Source organism: Hydractinia symbiolongicarpus, chromosome 4 (assembly GCF_029227915.1).
Source record: "Hydractinia symbiolongicarpus strain clone_291-10 chromosome 4, HSymV2.1, whole genome shotgun sequence".
Classification (NCBI taxonomy): domain Eukaryota; kingdom Metazoa; phylum Cnidaria; class Hydrozoa; order Anthoathecata; family Hydractiniidae; genus Hydractinia; species Hydractinia symbiolongicarpus.
In genome coordinates this window covers 137,727-165,206 of record NC_079878.1, presented here as the reverse complement: position 1 = coordinate 165,206, position 27,480 = coordinate 137,727, and the positions used below count along the sequence as shown (strand labels likewise).

General features: G+C 32.7%; 1 protein-coding gene across 3 annotated transcripts; it reads left to right on the top strand.

Moving 5' to 3' along the window:
- The first annotated feature begins 2,456 nt into the window (after positions 1-2,456).
- LOC130640725 (mucin-16-like) lies at positions 2,457-26,179 on the top strand. 3 transcript variants are annotated; one of them, XM_057447247.1, is made up of 19 exons: positions 2,457-2,565; positions 9,263-9,955; positions 10,134-10,204; positions 10,683-10,717; positions 10,932-10,992; positions 11,990-12,053; positions 12,564-12,644; positions 13,841-13,950; positions 14,457-14,515; positions 14,602-14,684; positions 15,041-15,077; positions 15,554-15,677; positions 15,845-15,921; positions 16,524-21,258; positions 21,444-21,729; positions 22,322-22,442; positions 22,574-22,765; positions 23,808-23,909; positions 25,556-26,179. In XM_057447247.1, the coding sequence occupies exons 2-19, from the start codon at positions 9,284-9,286 to the stop codon at positions 25,717-25,719; spliced, it is 7,074 nt and encodes a 2,357-aa protein (XP_057303230.1). In that variant the 5' UTR covers positions 2,457-2,565; positions 9,263-9,283; the 3' UTR covers positions 25,720-26,179. The 3 variants fall into 3 exon arrangements, with proteins under 3 accessions (XP_057303230.1, XP_057303229.1, XP_057303231.1); XM_057447246.1 differs by having other exon boundaries at positions 25,553-26,179; XM_057447248.1 differs by lacking the exons at positions 2,457-2,565; positions 9,263-9,955; positions 10,134-10,204; ... (2 more) ...; positions 11,990-12,053; positions 12,564-12,644 and adding an exon at positions 13,524-13,677 and having other exon boundaries at positions 25,553-26,179.
- Positions 26,180-27,480: the final 1,301 nt, after the last annotated feature.

The window sequence follows — 27,480 nt, the reverse complement described above, 5'->3', positions numbered from 1 at the left end:
AGACAAGATTGCAGAGTTTAGTACTTTTGCATCATCAGTAACATGTTGAAAAGTAAGTTCCCAGTAGCTTGCAAGTGCTGTAGATATATGTGCGATAAAGTTAAACACTTTCCACATTCTTTAATTTTCTGTGTTTTGAAAACTCCGTTCCGTTTCTGTAAAAAACATGGACAACAACGTAATCATTTAACTAAAAAGAAACTTAAAATAGACATGAAAAATTAAGGAAGGCTATACATTTAGGTTATGCATTGATTCGCCTTATATTTTGCCCTTCATCGCAGGAATACTTAATTTTCTCTTTGTAGCATCTAAGGCTAGAAAAAATTGAATTGGTTTGTTGTTAGGGAAGGGGATAAAAAAATTATTGAAAATTAATAATCAGGGAGGACTGATGTAAAATGGGCGAGAGGAATAGGGTTGGAAAAAAATTGTGGTTGTTGCTTTCAGTTATTTGAATTATCATGACAGTGCAATATTATTCTTGACTTGTTTCTCCCTGTGTTCAGATATACTGATTCAATATGATTTCGAGTAAAATTTAAGTAAGAATATAAGTCAACTACTTTTCTCTTCTATAAATCAATGGAAAAGGGGAGGCGGTTGGAAGTAAAAAAGAATCCAAAATTATAACAATATAGCCACATTTTTAAAAAGATATCGCGTTAATTTTATCTTGTATTAGGGACCGTGTTATCCAACGTGTAGTAGGATATAGTTTCAGCATTGTTTAAAGCATAAATATACTAAAAGGAGATTAAAGTGAACATTTGAAAACCTAAACTTAGCTGTATTTGCCTATAGCTACATAAAAAGTGCATGATCCTACATTTTCTTGGTCAGCGTTTGAAGCTCTACGCGATAGAGGCAAGGGTGAAACAAAGCTCTTAACGACTATTTTTGGTACATTCGTGAGACGTTGCTGACGTCATCCAAATTGCAAGTGATGGTTCTCATTTTCATTGGTACCTTGCCTGAGTGGATTTTTCCACGGGCCTTATCGACTAGTAACATATTTACAAACATTTTGTTCTTTAAATTGATCATGCTATTGTCGTCTTGTCTTATATAATTTACTCTCTATTGATTTTTTGATTTTAAAGATGTACCCAGTCCAACCCTCCCCGCCCCTATCCCCTTTCTACTACTGAATACGAAACTTAAGCCTAATACCCGAACATGTGCGATTTTTTAGGTTAATTTTTTTTACACTTGGACGAATCGAAATGTGCATAAAACCAATGGTGCCGATTAGAAAATCACATTAAACCAAACTTTTATTTGGCTACCAGAAACTTTAAACGAAATGTTAAAATTCGTTCTAGAACTAAAAGAAATTAAATTTCAGACAGACAATGGTATTTTTTTATAAGAAACCCGTTTATAAGAAACTAAATGCTGGAGCGTGAAAATAATTTAGGTACTTTCGGTAATGAACTTTTCTACCTTAAAAAATTAAGAAACTTGTACTATTACTTATGTTAATAAAAACATCCCAAAAACTTTATGTTACCGTGGCTGATTTGGACGAACCGAATTCTAGTTCAAAAATCGCGGTAAAAATCGCTGGAAAACTCGCAGCAAAACTCGCGGCCGCGACTTATAACTAACGGCCGTAACTCACAACTAGCGGCCACGTGTTACAAATGTAACGACTTATATTTGTAACACGCAGCCGCTAGTTGTAAGTTACGGCCGCTAGTTATAAGTCGCGGCCACCTGTTTCACCGCCATAAGCAGTGTGGATCTGGTCTGTGGAATGTGAATGTCATGTAGTGACTCAGCAAATTGTTAAAACGCGATCTCGACTTATAACTCGCTGCCGCGACTTATGAGCTATTAACTGCGGTCATGACTGTTTGAGTATATTGCTCGCGGCCAAGAATTATAATACACGGCTGCATGTTATAAGTTGCTATAAGCGGCCGCCCACATGTAGCTGCAATCTCAAAATAGCGGCCGCTACTATATTTTACCAGATCGGCTTTGTATACCATGTTTCCGGTGTGCCTGGCTGTCGTGTGGGTTCGCAGAAGAACATAAACCAATATGACAGCCAATGTTGTGATAGTCAACCAAGGAATTTGTCTATTTTTTTTTCCAATTAGGTATCTTCAAATTTTCATAACTTTGGAACGAAAAATGTTAGAAGGGTGAGTGACCCCTCGTTGAAAAGCACAAGAATAGATTTTTCATAAGCTAAGGATACAAAGATGTTGTTAAAAATAGCACAAACAGGCTATTTATAAAGAAGTTTTTTGTTCTATCTTCTTTAAAAGCTGAATGATCATCAATTTTTTTGGTATTCAGTAAATTTTTACAATATGCAAAAATATTAAAGACGTTACGTAAACTTAAAAAAACTTTTATAAAATAATTTCCAAGAGACTTTTTTCGGGCATCGGGACTTAAATTGGAATTTTTTGTATTAAACAGAATTACTCATATGTGGTGTAAGGTATTCTGTTAATTATTGCCGTTTGTCGATTGGAACCAAGATGGTGGAGAGAGCTCTGGATTTGGTGCAAGTATTTAACTTATCCACAAGATTTTTTCGTTGCCAAGGTTCGCTTGAGTTAGCATTGTATTCGCTTAAAATATGTTCCTGGAATATTTTGAAAAAGTTTTTCATGAAATAACTTTGAGATCTTCTCCTTCAAATTTAAGCTATACACACCAAGTCCAACACGTTTTTACTTGTAAAATATTGAGAAAATTAAAAGTGTATTCGTAAATTGACAAGCCTCTTGCTCAAAAGCATTTCATATAAAGCAGGTTTAGATATAGCTAGCTAGTTGCATTATAGCAAAAAAGACACTAGTTAGGAGCAGCTTCTATACTAAAGTTGCCAAGTTTGATGTTTCTTCTGACATGCAGATCCCAAGTTATGGGGTCGTCAGCAAAAAATTAAGAGGCCTGGGACAAGCGAACGAGTGTGATTTTGTCCAAATAATATATGTTAATCAATTCACCTTTAGCTATATATAAAATTCGTTTCAAACTTTTTTTTAAAATCATTTCAAATTAGTTTCAAGATTGTTTCAAAAAAAATATGAAACATGGAATTTGTTTCATAATACGATTTTAAAACAATGGAAACATACAGTATCAATCGGGAGTAACTATACATGAGTATTAAACTACTGGTACAAGTAATTTCTTTAGTGGGTATTCAATGAGTACGAGGCGAGAATAATGCGAGTATGAGTACGTCAAAATTACTCGCACATTTTTGCTACAGTACTCGCTAGCGTGCTCGAAAGGCAAACAATATAATTAAACGAGAAACTGGCGGAGAATGCACTTGCGGCCAATATGCTTTTATGTTGGTGTTGGATTTATTGAAAAACATATTTTTACAGTGTTAATTTCTTCGTTCGTTAGTTTTCTATGTTCAATAGTGAGTTCAAACTGGTAATGAGATTACATGCTAACACTTTAAGCCCTGGCGTATTGTTGTTATACAATCGAATCAGCAGTCCCATTTGGAACCATGACACAGGGACCTGACACTCTGAAGAGCCAGATGAGTCTAAACTGATTCGCGTTATATTCAACTCAACTGCGGAAAAGTGCGCACAAACGCAAGCTATATATGATAGCCAGAACGAGGGATAACCTCAATTGCCTTACGGCGAAGTTGTAACTTTTAAGCGAACTCTTTTGCTTCTGAACAAACAAACAAACCAGCGTCACTTCTGAAAAATGATTTTAAGTCTAAAAATAAGAAATGAAATTCAGTTGTCTGCGTTATAAAGATCTCCTCACTCTCTCTAAAACACGATTCTGGAGATAAATTTTTCTTTTGTGTTGAATGTTATTCTAATCTATTTATATCTTTGCAATAACATTGAGAATATTGAAATGATTTGGTTCTGGTAATAGAACAATATATCAGGTATCATGTTTACGAGTTATTCACATGTATTTCACAAGCTAGTGCCTAGGACTAAATTGAGAAATGCTGTTAAAAAACAGTAAAAAATGTAACAATTTTAGTTTGAATGATATTCATTCTTTCTTTTCTTTTTTATATTCGCTACTTTCAAACTACAGGTGCCCACAAAATATGTGAAAAAAATTAAAAATACAATTTCACAAAACACGTCAAACTTTGTCCTACTTATTACTGCTGCTTATTTTATTATGCACACTATGATTTGTAAGATTTGAATGGATAATAAAATTATAAAAACATGAGAAAGAATCTTCTGTACATCATTGTTATAGACGATCTGTAATAATTCATTATTTTGTTTGTTTTTTAAGACGCATATCCTTGATATACGTTATTTTTAATAACATTTTTCATATAAGAACATAAAGCTTCATAGAAATAAAATTTAGTGCTGAAATTTGGTACTGAAATGCTCCTTTAAACTTTCCGCGAAATGCTGGCTACACGATAGACTTGAAAGCTACTTATAATTTATGACAACCCATTTTATAGTAATTAGGGAAGTCACTCAAAATTCGGGTGCACATCATTCTCACTGGATTCAAATTTCCCTGCTGGGCACATTTTATTTTTGGTTACTTACAAAACAATAAAATTAAATGCGATTGGCCAAATTTAGTCTCGAGAGTTCATTGTTTAATTCATGCTTAGGAAGAAAAATAATGTTTGAATGTAGCAACAAAACATTTAGCTAGGAGAAAAAAGCATTTAGATAACAGATGTAAATAGCAAAGGGTTTCCTCGTCACTGAGAAATTAACTATATATAAATCCAAAGTTACAGTACAGTCCAGATGTAGGCGTATGCGTACGCTCAACTTGCAAAAATAATTGCTTTCATTAAAGAAAACAATAGGATAGCGAGATCCTTTCAAATTGCGTGTAAATAATTGCTTTGTGTTAAAAACAAAAACATAGCAAGAAACATTGTTTAAAAACAATATTCTGCGCAAGAAAAAAATAAAATCCGAAGGCCATTTAATTTTTATTTTTTTTAACAACGAAACTAATTATAGTAACACGATTTTAATCTCGATATATTTAAAAAACATAAGCTCTTTTAAAAAACAACAAATCCAATGATCTAAATATTTTTTAAAAAAATAATGCTGTTTTTAAAACTTTTAGCAATATTTCTTTATCGTCAAAACATATTTTTTAACATGCGAAACTTTTAAAAGTTCTTTTTATAAAAAGCAACGTTTAGCAATGCAAACGGAAAAACCCTACGTTCGGGACTTTTCCCTTCGCAATAAGATTTCGAAAACAAATTAAATTTTAATACCAAAGAAAGAAAAAATCTAAAAATGTAACTTTTGACGTTTTATAGTATCACAATACATTTTATTGTTAAAAACATTGTCTTTGTTTTTTTAAGCGCGCAACAGCTCTATCTCTTAGAAGATTTAAACAATGCATCTTGCTGTCTATTTTATAAAACTATCAAACAATGGCTTGCCGTGTTACATTGATAAAGTTGATAACATTTTAAATACTTAAAACGCTATCTAACGAAGCTTTCCTATTGCCGTTCTTCATTCTTTAACTTTCTAAAAAATCATTTCTATCGCCGCTCTTTGTTATTAAACTTTTAAAATGTGATATAAGGAAGCTTTTCTATCGCCGTTTTTCGTTCTTAAATTTTGAAAAGGCGATCTTAAAAACATTTCTATCGCCGTTTTTTCATTCTTAAACTTCTAAAACACGATCTAAAATAGCTTTTCTATCAAAATTAAAGTTTCAATCTTTGTTAAAATATAATAATTTCTATCGCTTAAAAGCTTTATTTAACCCGCGCAACCAACAATGCCTTTTCGCTAGTTTATTTAACTTTTAAAATGCAATCTGAAAAAGCATTTTATCACCGTTCTTCGTTCTTAAATTTTTTTTCATCGGAATATTTTACATTAAGGAAATTGTTAGTTTTAAGAAAAACTGTTTATTTTTAGTTTTTGAAAAACTGTTTTACGATATTTACGATAAAAGATGTTGTTGATGATGTGGATGTTGTGTTGAATAAAAGAAAGAGAAACAATTATTTTACATTTATATATAAGTTTAATTGGTTTTTGATTAGTTCAACATCGTTTCAAAATTCGTTTCAATAACTTCAAAGACTTTTACATCGTAATCACAAGTAATAGTTTGACAATCGTATCAAATCGTTTCAGAATTTTTTTTAATCGTTTCAAAATAGTTTCAAAACTTAGTTTATTACTTAGTTTATACAAAATCGTTTCACAAATAAAATATATGAAACATTTAATTCGTTTTATGATACGATTATGAAACGATGTGAAAAAATATTGAAACGATTTCCATACGATGAAAAATCGTTTCAATTCGTATCAAAACTAAAAGGATCTTGGAGATGATCCCTTAAGATTCGTAGGGAAGAATTTGTGTATTGTGTAATTTATAGTGTCTTATCTGGACAATGTTATATTACCATATAAAGTTTCAACTTTTTGAAAAATATAGCTATATAAGGTGTATGTTTTTTATTTTATTTTTTTACATTCGCTGTTACAAAAGCAAAACTCGTATTTGATTTTGTTTTCTTGGTGCATATTCTTTTAAAATAAGCTCTCACGCACAGAGGATAAAGGTTGCATACAACAACTATGTATTTTTGAAAAAAAAGCGTTTGTCCGGAGTGATAAGAATTTTTAATAAAATTTAAAAAACATGCAGAAAGTTTGACGAGCTTGTACACTGCATTCTTTAAATTCTTCATCAACACGTTTGAGGTCGGGTTTACTCTTATCTAGTTTTCTTTTTTGACACACCATGTTCTAACGAATTTCATAAACAATTTAGTTTTGATTTTATCTCGCCCTTCTCAAATACACAATTTACGGACATGCAAGTGATGCAACTGGAAACGCAGCTTATAATTTTTTCAATAATATCTGGATTGAGATCATATCGACATATTCTTTGCAGGAACGCGTTGGCTGAAATGTTTTTTATTATGTGTGATATTAAACCGACCCGGTTTCTTGTTTATGTTTGTGAGCTTTATTTCTTGAGATATTTGGGTCAAAGTAGTCCCACAGTCGCCGCCATGACAGTGTTGATTAGTACATTCTGTTTGGTGTCACTTGTGTGACATACGCATTTTGAATTAATGAGGTGAGGGAATGCTAAACTGTGGCTCTTGCGATTGTCTAAAAGTTTTTTTTTTATCATGTTTTGAAATAAATATCTTCTGCAGAATAGAATGATGTTTCACTGTGATAAATAAGTTTTAAAATTTTTAAACATGAGTTATCATTCGGAAAAAAATAAATATTGCTGCATGTATATATTCATATTTATCATGATTTTTTTTGTATCAAAACATCTTGAAAGACAACAGGTACCTCGTTTAGTTTGCTACATTTGAAAACAAAACTTCAAATGATTATACACAATAAAGTGTAATAAAAGTGATTTTGTGGGAAGTGATTTTGTGATAACAAAACAAAAACAGTCTCAAAGTTGTAAATTTCTCTGTTTACCCTCTTTCGCATGTTGCTAAATTCTTGAAAATTAATTTTCCTACAGTAATAATGTTCTGCTACCTAGTAGAAATTCGCTTGTCTTCCTCACTGCCCGAAACCGCGATAAACTTTAATCACTGTAGGATGACCAAAAAGTGAGTGAATCTTTACAAGTCCTGTTGAGCTATGTATGCTGCGTGATGTCGTAAGAAACCAAAAATATGTATGTACTAAGTTGGCTTTTGTTCAATAATGGTGTTCACCGTTAATGTGATTATCGAAACAAATTTTTAGACATAACAAAGTAAGAATTTTTTTTTTATCCCGTGTTATTTTAATCATGTAAGAATGTTTTTGTTTCAAAAAAACATACACAGTATTGGGATCAGGACTCCTAACATAGTGGACCGCATATCATGCGCATCACGCACGATTCGCGATGCTGTCTTGATGGTATATTTTTTTAGCATCGTGAAAGTTGCACTCTATTTTGAGGTCGACTTTCCCAATGCATTGTGTTTTTCGCGATCCACATGGAGATTGTCATGATACATCTTTAAAAATTATAATAATCACTTAATTAACGCATGAGAGAATAACACCATTAAATATAAATAATTGTTTTTTTGTTGTTTTTTTAAATCAAAAATACTTTTGTCATCGTAAGCTTCCTTCTTGTTTAGATGACTCCAACTTAATTAGTTGCCCTACGGGCCCCACCGATCCTAATTTTTACGAAAAGAAAAAAATAATAAAGCAAAAAAGTTTAAAAGAAAAAAAAGAGAAAAACAAACCAACATTTTCTTATCAATCTTGTGAAAAAAGAATTATTATTGTCGTAACACCCTCCTTCATTAGGATTTTTATATATGTTTAACATTTGCGTTTGAGAAAATTTAATACTGCAGGACTTTTAGTTATTTAGGAAAAATAATAGAGACACGGTAAAATACGTTTGTCGTAACACACTCCTCTGTTATGAATTTTAAATAAATAATTTTTATGTTGTGAAGAACTTTAAATATTGTCGACTAAACTACGGTCCATATAAAGATTTTGCTCTTAGATTTAGATTTTTTGATAAGACTTCGCAAAAACATTAAAAGAACACTAAACGTTTTATGAAAATAACTTCTTTTTTTTTTCATTATTTTGAGTGTATAAATTCTCAAAGAACTCACGTATATATAACTTGATGTATATATATATAACTTTTAAAACAACACAATTATATTCTGTTTAACTTTCAAAACAGCACAGGGAAATTCTTGCTGTATATATAGCTTTCAAAATAGCACAAGAATATTTCTTGTTGCATAACCTTTAAACAACAACAAAAAAATTCTTGCTGTGTAAATTAAAAAAAAAATCTTGCCAATAACTCCCAAAACAACAACAAAAAATTCTTGCTTCATAACTTTTAAAGACAAGTTTTTGAGCATGCGAGTATTTTTATCTTAATTTGCAGATGAACTATTTTAGTTTTTGATTTTCTTACTAACCTGTAGACTATCTTCACACACAGTTGGCACTTTGCAACAATTGCTTACATAGTGTGACGCCAATTCAATATCCCATGTATTTTTCATCCTCTCAATTGTGGTTCCCTGCAATAAGTTTTAGATTACATGTCCCCCAACTGTATAAAAATTTTAATATTTGCCATGACATAATTAATGTAAACAAAGTTTTCTGAGAAAATAGGTCTTTCCTTAATTTTCAAAATTCAAACTTTTCAAATTACAGTTGCAAAACACATTACAGTTTTACCTAAAATGTTTGCTTTTACCATCTGCAAAACTTTTTTTTTAATATTTTAGATTTACAAAAAATACAAGGTTATGTGCAGTTGGAAAGATTATTTTGAGATGAAAAATGAAAAAGAGAATGAAGCCCGACAAGCTGCTGCTGAGTTTGCAGAACTTTCTATGTTGTCTGTAAAATCTGGTACTACCACGTTTAAAAATGATGTTGCCGATGTCCAATTGGAAAAGCCAAAAATCGACAAATCATCAACAGGATCTATCCACAGCATTATGCAAAATTGTCAGGACACTGAAGAAACAAGTTCTACTGTTCAGCACTCTAAGTTTGCAGTGTGTGCTGTTGATAAAGTTAAAAATAGCAGAACTGAGATGAGAACCAACGATTTAAAAGATGAATTAAATAACCAGGAAGTTTCAGCAATGGCTTCAAAAAGTCTTATTCATGCAATATCTAAAAAAAATTTAAGCCTTTTAAAAAGTGCTGATGTTAGCAGCCAAGTTCCTGTCATAGCTATCACAGATCCAAATCATTTATTGAGTAAGAAAAGTTTAAAAAAGACTTCAGAAGTGACAAGTGAGAATAAACTCAATGAAAACTGTGACAAAGAAGTGGGGCAAATAAATATTAATGTTGAGGAGACGAAACCCTTGAGCTACTCACCCATTGTTAGCAATGGTATTAATGAGATTACTGTTGCAGAGGAGACTGTAAATGATGTCTGTCCGAACTGTAAAAAACTGAGGGAGGTAATTAGTTGCGAGTACAATCAATGATCAAATTTACACACTGATCTCTTGAGAGCACTGTTAATGGACCCATAAAAAGTCTAGCTTATAGAAAAGTAGTTTTAACATTGACCTTCTGTGTATAGTTTGCTTTACATATTTTTGGAGTAACTTTAACTGCATGTGTATTGCTTGTTAGGAAATGAATACAGTAAAGAAACAAGCACATTCAAACTTTCACATTTTTAAGCAAAAATTAATGTCGACAAGGTATGTGTCATATTTTTCCCTTGCAACAGACGTTTTATTGATTGTTAGTGTAATATTTGTTTAAATACTAGTCACTAAACTTTGGAAAAATCCTAGGCAGAATGACATAAAAAAGATATGTCATTTAAATTTTGATAATGTCAGCAATGACTCATTGATACAAAAAAATTATTTTAAAACTTTGCCTATGTACAATTATGTACAGTTTAAGAAAAGGTGATCAAGAAAATGTATAGGATCATGTGCCTTTGACAAGCATTTGAAGTGATATTAGGGTTTATGGTTTTATTTAAGATTAACATTTTGGTCCCAGATGAAGATGAAAATGTTTTAATAGTCGTTAAACTAATATATATTCAGTATTTCCAGACAAATTTAGCCTATTAATATTAATTTTTTTGTTACTTATCTCATGCCTAACATTGGGGAATTTACCTTTAAAGCCAGTAAAATTATTTGACTTTCAATTTTATTTTAGTGAACTTATCACAGAGTATCACAAGAAAAATCAGGGTATTTAGAATTTTTTTTTTTTGAAAAATGTTTTCTGCTTACTCTTCCTAATATTTTGAGAAGCTACAGTTTACTTTTTCATTGTGCAATGCGATGCAACAGCACAAATAAATAATTAGACTGTCCAACAGAAGAAATTAAAACAATTTAGTCAAAAGGCAAGCAAATGTTCGTTGTTTAGAAGATTTCTGTAACAGTTGTCAATATTTTTTAGAGCTTGAAAAACAGATTAAAATCAACAGTGCTTTAAAGAAAAAACTAGATAGTTGTTATGGGTAATATTTTTTATTTTCTGATGTATTGAAAATATAAACAGTGTGTTTATTCTTTTCTGTTTGTGATGAAGTTGTTTCGAGAAAAGTATGATGTTGATTTGTCACACTCTATTAATTTATTTAATTTATCATGCATGAAGTATTATTGAAAACATCTTCATAATAAATATGAACTAGTAAATTTAGTTAAGTCTGTTCAGTATTTTTTTTAACTTGCTACCTTTTAATTTCAACTGCAAACAACCAGAGCTTGTTTTTTTTTTAATTTTACACTTGAATGTACATGATTTCTATAAGTAACCTCATTTTCAAAGACAATCTTGGGTTGCTAAGGGTAAAGAGCCTTTTTGGATGTCAAGATGGTTATCTACCTTGACCTTTTGGAATTGTATATTTGCCAGTAGTAAACACACATGAAGAATAACTATATTGTGTACACTCACTGATATATTTCCTTCTGAAAACACAATTTCCAACTGGGAAAAGTGATCACAGGATGAATGTGATGTGAAGGTTGCTTAGTAGAACTTTGAAGTCAAAATTCTTAGGAGCTATGCAAGGTTTTTAACACATTTCCAAACTCTTTTATCTGAAAGTAACTTGTTAAGCTTTAATGTTTGGCCCGGTTTAAGGGTAGAACCTTAGAAAATGGGTTACTTAGAAAACAATATGGAACACATTTTATTGAGAAACATTTTTTAACATATAAATACAATTTCCATAATAATTTGTCAGGTGTTACTTGCTGTACGTGTAACATATGCTAATCTGTTTCCTATATGCTTCTGTTAACACCCTTTTTGAATTCTGGTTCTAATAAAAATAATACAGCAACTGGCTAAGATAGAAAACATCAAAAAGTTGGAACAAAAAAGGAAGTTTTGAAAGGAGCTTAAGGTTTTTAGGACCTCTGAACAGTGTGAGTGCATGTAAGACTGGGGTAGACAGTTTTATGTAGAGCTTGCCTGCAGCTATAATACTTTTTATTTTTATTCAGGGAAAATGGATCACTGCGTATTCAACTTGAGAAGACTGTGCAAGCAAATGAACCATTGAAAAAGGTATGTCACCAGTGAGGAATCCAGATTATATCTGGGCAGAACATTTTTTTAAATTAGTTTATTGACAACTTGAAGCACCAACAGCCTAAAAACACACCACTTCGGTTATAGGTGCTTAGGGGTAGAAAAGCTTTTTTTATTTTAAAGCACTGTTAAAATGAATTTGTTTGTACTGTTCGTTAGACTAGTGCTAAATCAATGCAGAACCATTTTACACTGAGTGTAAAATAATCAGTAGAATTGTTTTTTTAAATTTACAACATCGAAAACTATATTTATATGTCAACGCTTTAACATTGCTGGCAATTGGCATGGTTTTTACAAAAAATGTTACATGCAATACGAAAACTTATAAATAATCCAAAAAGAAAAAAGTATCATGATTTTTGACCAGTTCTGTCAAGCATACAAAACTCACTAATGCTATTCTTTTTCTTCAAATTCTTCCACATCCTTTTTTTCTTTGTAGAAATTGTGGATTGTTATTTATACTGTGAGCCTTTTTTGTAGACAATACAAAGACTTGAATATGAGAAATCTGTTGCACAAGTGGAAAAAGGAGAGATAGAGAAGCACTTGGCCTCTATCCAAGTATAAACTTTTTATGTATTTTTAATTTAATTTAAAGAATATTTGAGAAATCCTAGTTTTTGATTCGAATTAGTTCACACAGTAGTGTGTAAGTTAAACTAGTTATCTTACATACTACCTTAAAGGGATCCCAAGGTACTTTTACAAGTTGGACTCATCTGAAAGATTTGCATGAGTAATGCTAAATGATATATTCACTTTTTGTTGAAACTTCATGTAAATCCAGATATAGCTTTTTAAATATTTATTTTCTTGTCGCTCGATCACCATTTTGGTTATCTTCAACCTTCTTCTTTGGTAAAAATTTTCATTCTAGCTCCGGTCTTTTGTTTTGGCATGTGACCCTGTTACGTATTCTTTTAGTAGGGCTTTAATTATTACTGACTGAATATCCAGAACAAATAGCTTCGCGCGACAAAGTGAAACGAAACCTCTCTACGAACAATTATTTTTTTAAAATAAAATTAAAATTATTCTGCATATGTCCTCACATAGCTGAGCAATCAAACGAAAAATAAAATATGCATGATATTTATTTCAAAGGATATTTGTTTGAGACCCAAGTTGTGCATGATTTTTATTTCAAAGGACTTTTATTTGAGACGCTGGTTGTGAAAGTTACTGATCATTTATAACATGTCACACATTTGTGTATATGGTTGTTATTTTAAAAGGATATATTTTGGAAGGCAAATAAAAGTAACGAAATATCAAGGTGTGACTATAAGCCCATAAAAAGTTTCGAATTTTTTTAACTTTGTTGCGACAGTATATTAATTGTGTTTGGCTATAAGTCATTAGTAATAGAGAGTGAAAGTCATTAATTTGTGAGCGCTACTGAAATACTATGTAATAGGGTCACGTGCCACTAAAAAGAACTGTAGCTAGTCTGAAATTTTTATCCAACAAAAAGATCGAAGCAGCCATAAAGGCGGCAACAAAAACAAATATTTAAAAAACGATATCTGGGGTTACATGAACTTTTAACAAAAAGTGAATATGTCATTGGAAATTTCTTATATAAATCTTTCAGGTAAGTCCAACTTGTAAAAGTACCTCAGGATCCGTTTAAGGCTAAAACTAAAAAAAATAAAATATATCTTTTTATCTTGCTAAATAAACTCAGGACAGTTTGTATGAACCCCTTTTTAATAACAAGAATTGTTTTAAAATGTGATATATTTTTTAATGTTAAGACTGATGCTGATGAGGCTAAAGAACTGATATTCTCATCCAAGATGAAACAAGAGGCCTTGAGAAAGGAAAAGCAAGAATTTATAAAACAACATGAAAAAGAAAAGAAAAAGTAGGTTTACCTTTTTGTTGACGTTGCTATACTACCTTAAGAGAAGAAATATTTACTAGCTAGATTTTTTTATAAGAAAATAAAGTGAAGTATATCGCAACATGATATCATTTGAAAATTACCTTCTTCAAAGATTAGCGTTTTACTCTTCGTCTACAAGAATTTTAAATTATTTAACGTTTCAATATATTATTTTTTTTTAAAAATGCACAACTTAATTTTGTAACTTACCTACTTTGGCGCTTTGCTCTTTATGTTGCAATTTTGTAGAATCTAATTTTGCTACTAGGGTCCAAATTTGCATAAATAAATTCTGCAAAAAGTTATGGTCTCCTATTTATCTCTATTTACATTTCAAGATGGATGCTTACTTAGAGTTTACAAATTATTTTGCAATGCATGCATTTTTTTTTATATAGTAATAAACTTTTCAGAAGCTGAAGGTGGCTTTTATTGTATTTACAGTATCTTATTCATTCTTTTATTCTGTTTGCATTTCTATTTAGAGTATTAAATCAAGCAAAATTAGTGGACAAGTTAAATGAAAAATTAAAACAAAGTCGAGGTTAGATTGTCTTTGTCTCGCTTGCTTCATCGAGCAGTAACACTAATAGCAATAATATGGTATAAAAATTTTATTTTCATCTTTAGTACAAGTGAAGAATTTAATTGCAGCACGCAAACAGTTTGAGAAGGAGAAGGAAAAGTTAACAAAAGAAATTCATAAACTGCAGGTAATGTGCTTTCTTGCTAACCTCCTTGTTAGTTATTTTTCATCTTTATAATTGTGTTACGACTAAAAGATGTTATCGTTGGATTTACTATGATAACACACTATGATCACAGATCAGACTGCAGCATCTTGATTTCTGGTCAAAAGCTGACACCTAATTTAAAACGTCCTTTTTATTTTTCAGAGTGAATTTACTCAAGCATGATGTGTTCTACATTTAAGACTTATTTTAAATATTAGTCTTTGGAATTTCAAGAAACCATGGCACCCATGCAATTTTTTTTTGCCAACCTGTCTCATCTAAAAGTTTCTCAAAATATCTTCATTATGTGTATATTTATCTCTTTTTTTATTCAGACAAAGAACAGAACATCGATGCAGAAACCCAGGCCTGGTATGATTTTTAGCATTGTTATCTTTTATATCTAACAAACGTAGTTTGGTAGTAGAAAATAGATCTGATGTTCAAGAAATGATAAACTTTCCACAGTAACAGTAAGATCTGATGAGATTTTTATGTAGATTCTTTTGACATCTGGTATGAAAATATAATCTTTATTTTTTTTATTATTTTTGTTTGTGGAGTTATTGATTGTTTTCTTCAATACTTAAAATATATCTTGTTTAAAGCCGCCGTTAAAACCTGGAAACAACACATTTTGACATTGCATTCTTAGAATTTTTTTATACTAATATATAATGAGAAATTTATGACTAGCATTCAAAATCTCAAGTTTAGCTAGAATATTTGGAGAATAAAATTTTTGATTGATGTGATTCTCTAACTTTATTTTTTGCTAATTTCTGTTTTCCTTATGCCTGCAATGTGGAATCAGAATTTACCAAAGAATTCACTTCAAATATTTTTAGGTAAGGCAAGCCGAAAGTCTCCCAGTGGGGTATTATCTCCTTCACCGTCTCCACCTCACTATCACCATAACACGGCAATAGATAATCAAGGACAGGAAAGGAAAACACTTCTAAAGAACATGGTGTATGTACCTTTCACGAAGATAATCTGAAGACATTGGATCTGCCATTTTAATTATTATATTCAAATTATTTATACCAGAACTTACTCTGTCATTATTCTGATGAAGAATTCATTAAAACATATTTGTACATTATTATTTTTTGCATTTTCTTTTCTTTTTTAAATAGATTTAAGAAGGAATCGAAAAGTCATTCGTCTTCGTCAGCATCCAGTGATTCAAGCTGCGATAGTGAAAGCGAAAGTGGTGAGTTTTATTTTCCAAGTTTTTTTTTTGATTTAACATATTGTTAAGTGCAGGCTGGATGAAGTTGGACTCCAAAACTGACTACAAAACATTGCATATTAAAAAGCACATGGAAAATTTCTGAAAACTTTGTGATTATACATACTTCCAGTTGGAGCTCTAAATTCTTTAACTTTTTTCTAACCTAAATTCTTATCACCTGGAAAGGAGTGTGGAATTTTGAAGATTGTAACCATAAGCAATTGAGAATGCTATTTCTATCTAGCGTGCACTCTGAACCTGTATGTTCACAGTGGATCTAAATGAGTCCCAAATCTTAAGCAGTTCTAAACTTTGCCAATTTCAACACTCCTGGCTGTGGTGTAGATGCTTCCATGTTTTGAACATTATAGGGAGTGTAGGTAACACATTTCCGAGGTTGTTTATTACTAACGTAAACATTTGCAGCCTACAGGCCACTGAAGACTCACTAGGTGATGCTGTTTAACTAACCATTGTAAGGAATAGCTTAAAATAGCTATTTTTATAAATATTGTGTTCATGGGTGTATGTACGTTAATTATACCTGTTTTGAAAGCTAAATAATTTTTCTTTACATGTAGATGACGATTTAAAATATCGGTTGAATCAGATATTACGTTCTACAATGACATCTTCAACAAGGCTTCGCCTACCAACATATCTATCACCGCCACTATCCCCAATGCCTCCATCACCTCTACGAGTACCAAATAGTAATAATAATAACAAGGGTGAATTTAATCGCAATTCTCCTTTAGTCGAAGAAGCAGAAAAGATACCAGATGCTGATGTTGATATAGAGGACAGTGACATTGCAATGAATGATGAGGCTACACTGTTTGGTGATATCAGTCAATCAGATAATGATGAGGATTTCACACCTTTAGCTGATATTCCTATCGAAAACACAAACTCATTTGATGAAAATGTTCTCAGAAGCAGTGATAAAATAGAACACTTATCTGAAAACAGTTTTAAGAATGTACTGGGTACACCTATGGAAACTACAATTAGTTTAAATAATTCTCTTACTAACAACACAGAATATAAAGAAACATTGAATAACACAGAATCTCAAGAGGCATTGAACAACACAGAATCTCAAGAGACATTGAACAATGGAGTATATGAAGAAACATTAAACAACACAGAATATGAAGGGACAATGAACAACACAGAATCTGAAGATACATTAAACAACACAGAAGCAAAAGAGAAAGAGAATTTGGAAAAACAAGATAATGAAAAAAAATGTACCTTTAACGAGTCTGAAGTTATAAACAAAAGTCTTAATTCCACCAAGACAGACTTTGTTGTTTCCAGTGTGGGATATAATTTATCTTCGCCAAAACAACAGACTGCAATTTATAATTGTACGGAGTTGGTTGGCAAGAAAAAAATGCAACCCCACCATTCAAGATCACTGTCATTTTCAGGCACTAATTCAGACTCTGCTTTTAGGCCAGTTACTCGAAGTATATCTAATTTGTGCATAAAACATTTTGAGAAAGAATTTAACAGTAAAAATGAATCTATAACTTTCCTAAGTCAGGACACATCAAGTCAAGATTTTAAGGTTAAAAAAACCAGTAGTGATATTGAACCAGAACCACCTTCAGCAATGCAAAATGTTGTAAAGCACGAAGACAAAAAAATACATAGAAACACATTTAAGGAGGAATCGTTATCAAAATCGAAGACAGGAAATTCAATAATTACAAATTGTCGAGATGTTAGTAAAACATTTGATCTTAATTCTGAAACAACAATGGACCTGTCTTGTAGCGTTAAAGATCAAGACATTGATGAAAGTGAAACAATTTGCTCTTTTACTAACAATATTCCGAATAAACCACCCAGTGTATCAAACGATACGGAATCGAAACACCATGATGTTGTTACACACAACAAATCTCTTCCATCAATAATATCACTACGGAAAAGAAAAGCTTCAGCAAGTGAACTTAACTCCCCTAAAACCAAAATGAAGTTGACACCATCGCCTTTACCAGTTGATGTGAATGAAAAAGAAAGTCGGGTTGTTGATAAAAATATTACAGTGCATACGAATGACGATAAAGAAAATACAGAACAGGAAAAAGAGACTATTTATCCGGATGATACTGAATTAGAGAAAAATACTGATCCGAAGAAGAATGATAGTGGTTCAGTGGAAAGCAATTTATCTGATGAGATTATTGTGATCAAGAAAAAGCCACTTACCACACGTGTGAAAAAGTATACAAACAAACGTAGAACAATAATCACTAAAAGAAAACATTTTGTGTCTATTGCAATGCCTATATTATTAGAAAGCATTTCTGACGATAAACCTGCAATTAAGACCTCTCTTTTCGAAGAGCATGCCAATGATTCGGAGGTAGCCTCCTTTGATTTGGCAACAAATACAAGTGATAAAAAAGAAGTGCATGGCAACAACATAAACCCAGATAAAGCAACTGGTGATATTTACTTATCTCCAATTACATCTGAGGATAGTCACAAAAATAGTGTTGTTGATCGGATCCCTGTAGCGACTTCGCTTAGCATTTTCACCACCATTGCAAGTCACAATTGTCCAAAAGTAACTTTCACTTGTGCAAAAACAAATCCTGCAAGTGTGACTAGAACAACAAGAACAGTCTTGCGAAGACATTCATTGTTTAGCGGTAGTAGTACTTCTTCGGTTCCAGCACAGCGTATTGATCGCAGCAGATCGCTTAGTCCAAGTATGTTTAAACCACCTTCGCCACCACTGTCACCGATACCCCCTTCCCCGAGAAGATCAATGCTGACACCCATAATATCCCCTTTACCTACAACACCCCTACCGGAATCAGTTTCGCCTTTACCTCCTTCGCCAAAAATTACCTCACCTCCATTAATAAGAGGTTCTGCATTACTGTGTTCTGATAACAGCACCGTGTTTGTACCAAAGCCTCTTGCACATAAAAGTTTGAATGCTGCTAAAGAATTGAACTTTTCCAGGACAGTTGCTAACAGTGTTAAAAATACGGACGGTACAATAGTTAACTTTAGCAGAGGACCTGTCGCTAGTACAGCAACATCACAAGGTAATTTAGAAGTTCACAAGCCATTAGTTTCAAATCCAATGAGACAAAATGCTGCTGAAAAAATCATAGAAAGGGCAGATGCAAATTTTGCCTCTAAATCACATTATGAGCAGCATGCTGCTTGTGCTAAAAAACTTAAAACCTTCTTATCAAATTCGAACAAGAAACAAGGCCATAACACAAAAAGGCTGTGCAACTCATCTACAATCTCAAAGGCTCCGTTATCTAAAGTCCCAAAGACGATTACTTCATCTGTTTCCTTTAAACAGTCAGAAGTCGTTGAAACAACTTCCAAGCTAAACCAAGTAAGTAAATTATCTTCCACCTATACTACCACATCTGCTGCCTTCACGACGACGTCAGTTTTGATGTACAGCGTTGCATCACCTGCTGTGGACACAGGTGTATCATCAGTCACCGATGTAATTATGTCTCAAGCAACAAATATTAGAATGCTACCAAAAAACCCAACTGCCACTCCTTTAGCTCGATTACCGAAAACCATTTCATTAGCAGTTACCAGTGTGTCATCTGTTATCACACCTACGCTTCCAGCAGTGGATAGTACAGTATCAACAGGCATGGATGCCTTTACATCAGTAGTGACAAGTGTGTCTTCACCTGTAACTACACCTAATTTACCAACTAGGGGTAACAATGTATCAGCAGCTTTGGATAGCTGTATCTTGCCTATTGTGGACACTATTTCACTAGCAGTTAACAGTATATCATCATCTGTTGCCACACCTACAGTTGTTGCAGTGCATACCACTGTACCAGCAACTATGAATGACTGTACATCAGATAAAAAGAGTCCGATTTTAACAGTAATCAAACCTAAGTCACTACCTAAGGATACCACCATATCAGTAACCATGAATACCTGTACATCATTATCTTTAGTCACTACTTCGTCAGTAGTTACCAGTGCAATAACATCCCTTGTTACTGCTAAGTTGCCAATTACATGTACTACTACATCAATAGCTATGGATAGTTGTACGTTACAACATACATATATCACTGTCCCACGAACTTCCAACAGTTCTTTATTACCAGCTATCAGTGCGACGACATGCAGCAGTACAACCACCTGTTCTTCTCTCCTTACCACCATGCCACAATGTATCGTTAAGGCTACACCCGTTTTTATTGGTACAACGATATCAGTAGTAACAAGAGATAGTAACAGGAAGCATGAAAATAGGGTATCACACCCAATTGTGTCTGGTGCAGTTTCTAAGAAACAAAATCCTCAACCATTACTGAAGGGCGATTCATCGAGATACGTTAGCAGTTCTGAAGATGATTGTTTGCAAATTATCACAGAAGATTCAAGTCAAGACGAAACTAGTTCTAAACCTCAAAAAGCTACTATTCCAAAGAAAAAGCAACCGATTATGAAGAGTCTTTCCTCTGCACATAAATTTACCGAACATTTAACAAGACCTGTATCAGAAAAAGAGGTAACTGCCAAAATCTCTGCTACAGAAACTAAAGAAGAAGAAGGAGAAATATCTAACAGTGATGAAGAAGCATTAAGGATTGCACCTGAAGTTGACAAGCAGAAAAAAACAATTGGCAATATGGAAATTTCCGTAGTGGCTGCTCCAGGGAAAGTAAAACGATTTCCCACCAATATCTCCAAGAAGCTGGACAAAAATAAAAAGAAACGCAACCCTAAAGAAACTGAAGTTGGCTTTACTTTAAAACTGCTCCAAAAGTATCTGAACACATCAATAAATCAGGATAACTTGATTGCAGCTCTAAGAGATCGTCAAAATTTAAGTCACGTGATTAACCTGAACAAAGCTTATTTGTTGTTGTTGCGTACCTGCGAGGAAACACTACTGCCGAAAATATTGCGATGTCTGGAGACGGGTGATTCAATTTGTGAGTGCGAGGGTAACATGTGTCAAGTCTGTTCTCAGTTGACATGTCAATGCCCAAGGGAATTACCTGACTTTTGCACCGAATGTAATAAAAGACGTTCACAACAAAACAGTGGGGAATTGGACTTAGACGCGCAACTTCGAAAAAACATTTTTCGAGTTTGTCATCCGAAAGCTGAGAAACTGTGTACGCCGATTTTAACACCAGCTGAACATAGTCTTTTAATGATATTTCAAGAAATCACAAGAGAAAAACATCTGGAGAATGCGTGTAACTCATTGCTTAACCTGCTACACGAAACAATATTCTCTAACCAAGAAATGCTTTCCTGTGAGAGAATGGCATTATGGTATGTGCTTCGTCTGCATCTTTCATTCTAAACAAATGTCAACTATTGGTTTAGTAGTTTATGCAATCACTCCCTGAGAATTCTTTGGCTAGGTTTAACATTTCTATACCTTTATTTGTAACACAACTTGGTTGTAAAGGGCTACATTTAGTTTGAATCAGTCTTGCAATGTTTTCCCTTTTTAGCCGTTTTTATGCAGCAACGTGTCGTGTGTATGACAGACTTGACGAGCTGGTGTCTTTCATCTACTCACTGGCGTACGATTCACTCCCAATCAGCTATCCCATGGTTTTTGTAACTTGTTATTCCGTATGGCCTTCTATTCTCGCAAGGGCAGATATTTGGTCACACAATCAAGATGAAAGCGAAAAGCTAACGTTGTATAAAGTGAAACTTTCTCCCTTGTCTGCTGTTCTTCAGCTGGTTGCATTAGGAGATGCAGTGGCCAGAAAGGAATCAACGTGCCAGAAGGTAACACAAATATACTTTAATGTCGACTGCAGTTGTTCCTCTAGACAAACAGTGTGGTGCATTTGTTTACCTATAGTTTTAAGTTATTGGAATCTTGTCCAAAAAATGCGTTTTACTAAGTTGGAAAACAGATTTTTTTCTTATTCCAGATTTTGTATTTATTTTAAAACTGTGAATGTGTTTTTAAAGTGGTTTTGTAGCGTTTTCATTACAGTTGAGAGGGTCAAAGGACGGTATAAAAAATCTTTAGCCATTGCACATAATAAAAGTTTCAAAGTTGTCGTTTTATTTGGCAGTTTGTTAAAACTAAACCTGCAAAAATTAAATAATCGACAAAATCGTTGAAGTAAAAGTTGAAGTAAATTGTGAAATGTTTCGTGTTGTATCAGACTGGCGCCTTGCACGTGGTCTTAAGGTCGACAGCTATATAAAAAATGCTAATAACTGAAATAACCCTTTTACACCTTTTAAATATGAGATCATTATTTTCCTGTACACATGCATGCAGACATCCTATATGAAACTATCTTAATCGAAACATTTCACCATCCTACCAAGTTTTAAAACTGATTATTAAAACTCGTGTTTTTAGATTTTGGAGAAGTTACTTGACATTAAGTGGTCATCAAATGCATGTTATTATGAAGATGTAGCCAGTGAATTGTTCTCCCTGCTATGCAACTCCCAGCTTTCGTACGTGACGAAATCAGAAGGTAGGCTGAAGTGAGATAAGCTATCCCACCACTATAGTGTTTTAGTGACGTTGTGACCGAATATCATTAATTGAGGTTTCTTTAATAAACATTACACGGGGACTTATTCGCAAACGTGTGTTATTTTTTAGATGGAAGTTTGGTGATGTGTGAGTTTGTATTCCCAGTTATAAAAGCCATGCAGGTGTTATGTAAACGATTGGGTTGGGAATGGTGCTATAATGTGCTTATTGTTGAAAAATCGTGGAATGTATTGAGGGCGTGGTCGGAGGGTGAAAAAAGTGTGTGTAATGATACTGTGGCTATTGTTATACGCTTAATAGGTAAGTCTCAACACTATGTAGGACGTGTTGGTTGCGAATTATTTTATTGGTTCATTTGACGAAATATATCGTCTGAGATATTATCGCTCCTCCATATATGATCAAGTCAGAGAATGTTGAATGCTGCATATGCACTGTAAATGTATTGCAGAAGAACAATAATTTGCCAGTAATCGCCCAGTCATTTGTCTTGTAAAAGACAAGGCGATCGACAGCGTTTTGATGTATGATTTATCAGAAAGGGAAGGGCGTTTGTCACAAAATACAAGTTTTAAAATGGAAACTACAGGACTCTCACCGAAACTCGTGGACATAGAATATATTCCTGGAAACAACTGGAATACTGATAGAAAATAATTTTTTGGAATGTATTTTTTCAGTTTTTGTTTTTTTAGTGGTCGTGTTATGGAAAGCGTTTACCTTTACTTTTTGTTACTCTTGAAAGAAAGTGGCGTAAACTCCTAAGATAATTACTGAAAGCTTCTTGAATTTCCTTTTTCTTGTCAGTTTGTATTCAGCGTTTAAGAGAGTAGAGAAAGGAAGTTTAGCCAAATCATTAATGCCTGTGAATCTCAGTATGTCAGTTGGAGTAACAATGTGCATAGAAACCAGCCAATATTATTTTATTGGTGTGCTAAGATTTGTGTTTTTAAATGTTAATAGCTATAGAACTGAAAAACGAATACAATCATTAGATATTAACACTTGAAATTTACCAACATTTCCTAAAATCGTGTTAAATTATTCGTATAAAATTGTGTTGAGTGTTAAAGTTATTGTTAGACTTATTATTGTGTTAATTGTTGCTTTGTTGGCCTGCTTTGTGCTAACTAAAAGTACCACATGAAAAGAAGTTACAAAAATTTGGACCGTGCTCTCCTCTTGAATAACTATTTGATCCTTTCCTAGCAAGACTACTACTTCGCATAGATTTTCTTTCATATAATTCAGGATAGCATTTCGAATTTGCAAAATAATTATATCTGTTTTGACGTTAACGAAAAATTTAGTACTGAAAGTGACGGAGTTTTTTGTGTTTCAGGTCATCTTTGTCGTGGCGGTTTCGCTTGTGGTTATCGAGATTTCACTGAATTGGCAAGCACTCTGTCCTCTTTTTTGCAGAAGATTTTAGACTGCGAAACAGGTACGAATTGTATTTGTATTAATTTTAGTATACTATAGTACCAGGTACGTATGTAATATTCAAACTGCTACATCCGCTGCTCGTCGGAGTTCTTTTTTTTTAATAAGTGAACACACAACTGACAGTACTGTTCTTATGACATTCTTGAAGATATAGAATGCTAATCTATATACGATGTAAGAGGTGGTGAATTTAAAGTTAAAACTCGCTGTTGTTTTTTTTTATTGTAGTATTTCGAAGTTAAATTGTGTTTATCTTGTTTTACTGATGCGAACGGGAATATTTTTATTTTTGGTCTCAAACTTTATACCTAAAACTCAACTTGGAGTGTTCTCCTATAAGTTAAGGAAGTATGAAGCACCTATTAGCCATGTTGAGGATACTGTCTATATATCCTAATCTGTGATATAAAAGTTTATAAATCTGATATCTAAATATATTTCCTATCGAATATTCTTTTTTTTGTCATAAGATAATAAACTGAAAAGATGTAAAAAATTAAAATCATCTTTTCTCTGTTAAAAATTTACATTTTTTATTTGAATTAAATATTTCGAGTAATTAAAAAATCGGAAAGTTGAAAAAAAAAAAAAAAAAATTGTGTGTTTTATGTATCAAGTTGCCCCATGATTTGACGAATGTAATTTAGATGCAAAAGCCAGCATTTTTTGGAACCTATTCTCTAAAACGATCCTGATTGCTGTAAAACCTTTTTTTCTTTAAAAAATATCTTATGAGGGAAAAAGAAAAGACTATCGCGGCTGTATCTCCACGAAAAAATTATTCCTTCGACAAAAAATCTTCAGCCACAGCCACTTGAAGTTTCTATTATTTCAAGAAGTTAAAACTTCATTAATATCTACCTCTACATTTTGTTGCACTAGGCTCAAAGCTTGTATTTATTGTTCATCCTTATTTTAATTCAGCTTTTGATTAAACATCATAACAAACACATACAAAAACAAAAACTAACATTTTTAGATCTCAAAATCTAAAAATTTGCACACGCCTGGTCACATTCTGATTGGTTAATTTTTAAAGCAGCAAAAAGCATGAATTAATTCTATTGCACACGTCTCGACATTTTTCGCGCTACTTTTAAAATATTACGCAATATCTAACAGTGCGCATGTCCCGCCTTGGAAAAAGTAGTCCGCCGGGCTAACACGTCCGTAAATTTTTATTTTTTTAATTCCCCTTTCAGCATGTTTCATTAGCTACTATTTTTATTGTAAACACTTCTTTTCATCGTATGTTCGTTGCACATAATTGTTCTTTTTTCTTGTTTTTTTCTTGTTGAATTTTTTTGTTTATTTTTTTCCTTTGCTAACGATTCATGGTGGCAAACAACCTGGAAAACCGCACGAAAAATGTCAATGGGAAGATTCTAAGTACTCTTCTTTTAAAATTGTCTCCTAACGTAGAGAGGTCAAGTTGTCATCCATGTGTTTGCATGAGAACTTAATCGCGTCGTTCTACTTGTGGTCGATGGTAATAAAAGTGAGCCATCCTTAAAGTATTCACTAAATATCAAACTGAACTCGCCACAATCTTTGCCTTAATCGTTAATAACACAAAATCTAACCTGGTTTTTTTCATATTTCACCCCAAAGTGTTATATATAGTATATTTTTCTTCTTTAGTAGCAGAAAGCGTGCACATTGCGACTGCTTACACCTTGTTGGATATTGCACCAAGTGATCCAGAAAAGTGTAGCTTCGTTTTGCGAACTTGGTTGGATCAATGTGAGAAAGCGTACACTATACCCCAATCGTTACGGCAAAATATTTCGTATTTGGCGCCTCGTTAATATTTGTTTTATTGGCATTGTGAAGAATTATATCTTTTTATGAAAATGCAATTTTTCTCGACATTTGAATTTTGATAAATAAAAAAAATAACAAGTAAGAATAAGAAGGGCTGAGTTACATTGCCACAGAATAAAAATCACATATTCACGCCTGTTGTTTTGAGATATAGCTAAGAGTTTATATTCTTAAAGCAACCTGTTTGTCATGTTTAGTTGCTCTGTCGAGTTATTTTCTTCGTTGCATTTTCTTTGTGTGACTTTTTTAACTGTTTATAATCACGTAAATGAAGGTTTACGATATTTCTCACGAAAGATAATATTTTTTTCAAAAACCTTGTTAAAATTATTTTGTTGAGTGTTTTTTTTCTGTTTTATATCATTTTTATCACACATTATTTATTTATAGATTTTTATTATAACTGCTCGTTACATGGAAAGAAAACAACATACTCTCATTTTAGAGTTTGTACTTCTTTTTTTTTTGTGGTTCACCCTGCTCCACCTTCTTCTTGTTGTTGTGGTTATCATTGTGCATGTAGTATTCACCCAGGGCTCCCATTCCTCTCGTGTTCTGTACATTTCCTTTATTTGCTTACCTTTTTTTCCGTTCTTTGTCTAACGATTTGTCCAGTTTGTCCTTTAGTTTCATTAATTTTTTTGTTTTTTTTTTTTATTTTGCATGTTTTTTGTTACAGTTTAGGGCCTTAACTAGCAACCATGACTCATATAGCAGATATTTGTGAAGATGATGTATCATTAGCCAATGTAGGGTATTAAAAATATTTCTTCTGGGGCGTGAGTCCTTACCATTAAAGGAAAGGACCTCATTGTATAGTGAACTAGTACCTTATAGTGAATTGCTACCTACTTTTTATATTCATGTAGTTACAATTGCATGACTGAAGAGTTGAAAAAATTCTTTTATTGTCATTTGGATATATAGTGTAAAACATTGTTTTGACGAAAAGCTCAAGGAAACTTTAAAGACCAGCAATGCTGCATTCATTTAAATAGCTGTCTACGTCACTGTGCAAAAAATGTTTACCAGACGGACTTCAGCTTCCAAGGACACCATAAATCTAGACCAATCACACTTCTTCAAACTTTCAACTGCGACAAATTGGATATTATTATTCTAGAAATAGCCAGCCAGATATTCTATGCATTTATTTCTACTTTTGATATTCTTATCAAGTCTCAAAAATGTGGAAAAGTGTCCCTTTTTTCTCTCCAAAAATTCCTATTATTTTTGCCCGGTTTCATCCACATTATATAAGAACGAGAGGCCTGCTAACATCCTTTATGAATGTGCCTTTTTCTGCGAGCGCCTAGCTGAGAATAAACCTCGTTCCCAGTGCATTTTACTTTTTGATTAATTTTATAACAGCCTAGGGGCCAAGAATATTTTGGGATGAAGATGCGTAATAACGGGATTTCCTTACACGTTCGTTCCCAGTGCTTAGTGTTACATTATGCTTGAACGATATGAACATCCCACTTTGTTATGTTAACATAGTCAGAAAACAGGCTTGTGTGAACCTCTTTGGGCTGATAATCCCTTCAACACTTTAATGTAAAATTGTTGAAGAAAAGTGTGAAAAACCCTGGTAACCACTTTGCTGTAGAAAATTTGTTTCCAGTATGGACGTAGTCAAGACACATGTTAAAATTCACCTTAAAATGATTCACCAAAAGTCGATTTAATAAAAATACCCTGTTATAAAACATCGTATATATTTTTTATTGCTTCTGATACTTTAC

Excerpts from the sequence above, each read along its gene's own strand:
- LOC130640725 (XM_057447246.1), top strand. The coding sequence starts at position 9,284 with ATGTGCAGTTGGAAAGATTATTTTGAGATGAAAAATGAAAAAGAGAAT. Across the intron at positions 12,054-12,563 it reads CAAATGAACCATTGAAAAAG|ACAATACAAAGACTTGAATA; the intron begins GTATGTCACCAG and ends CCTTTTTTGTAG. Across the intron at positions 23,910-25,552 it reads GATTTTAGACTGCGAAACAG|TAGCAGAAAGCGTGCACATT; the intron begins GTACGAATTGTA and ends TTTCTTCTTTAG.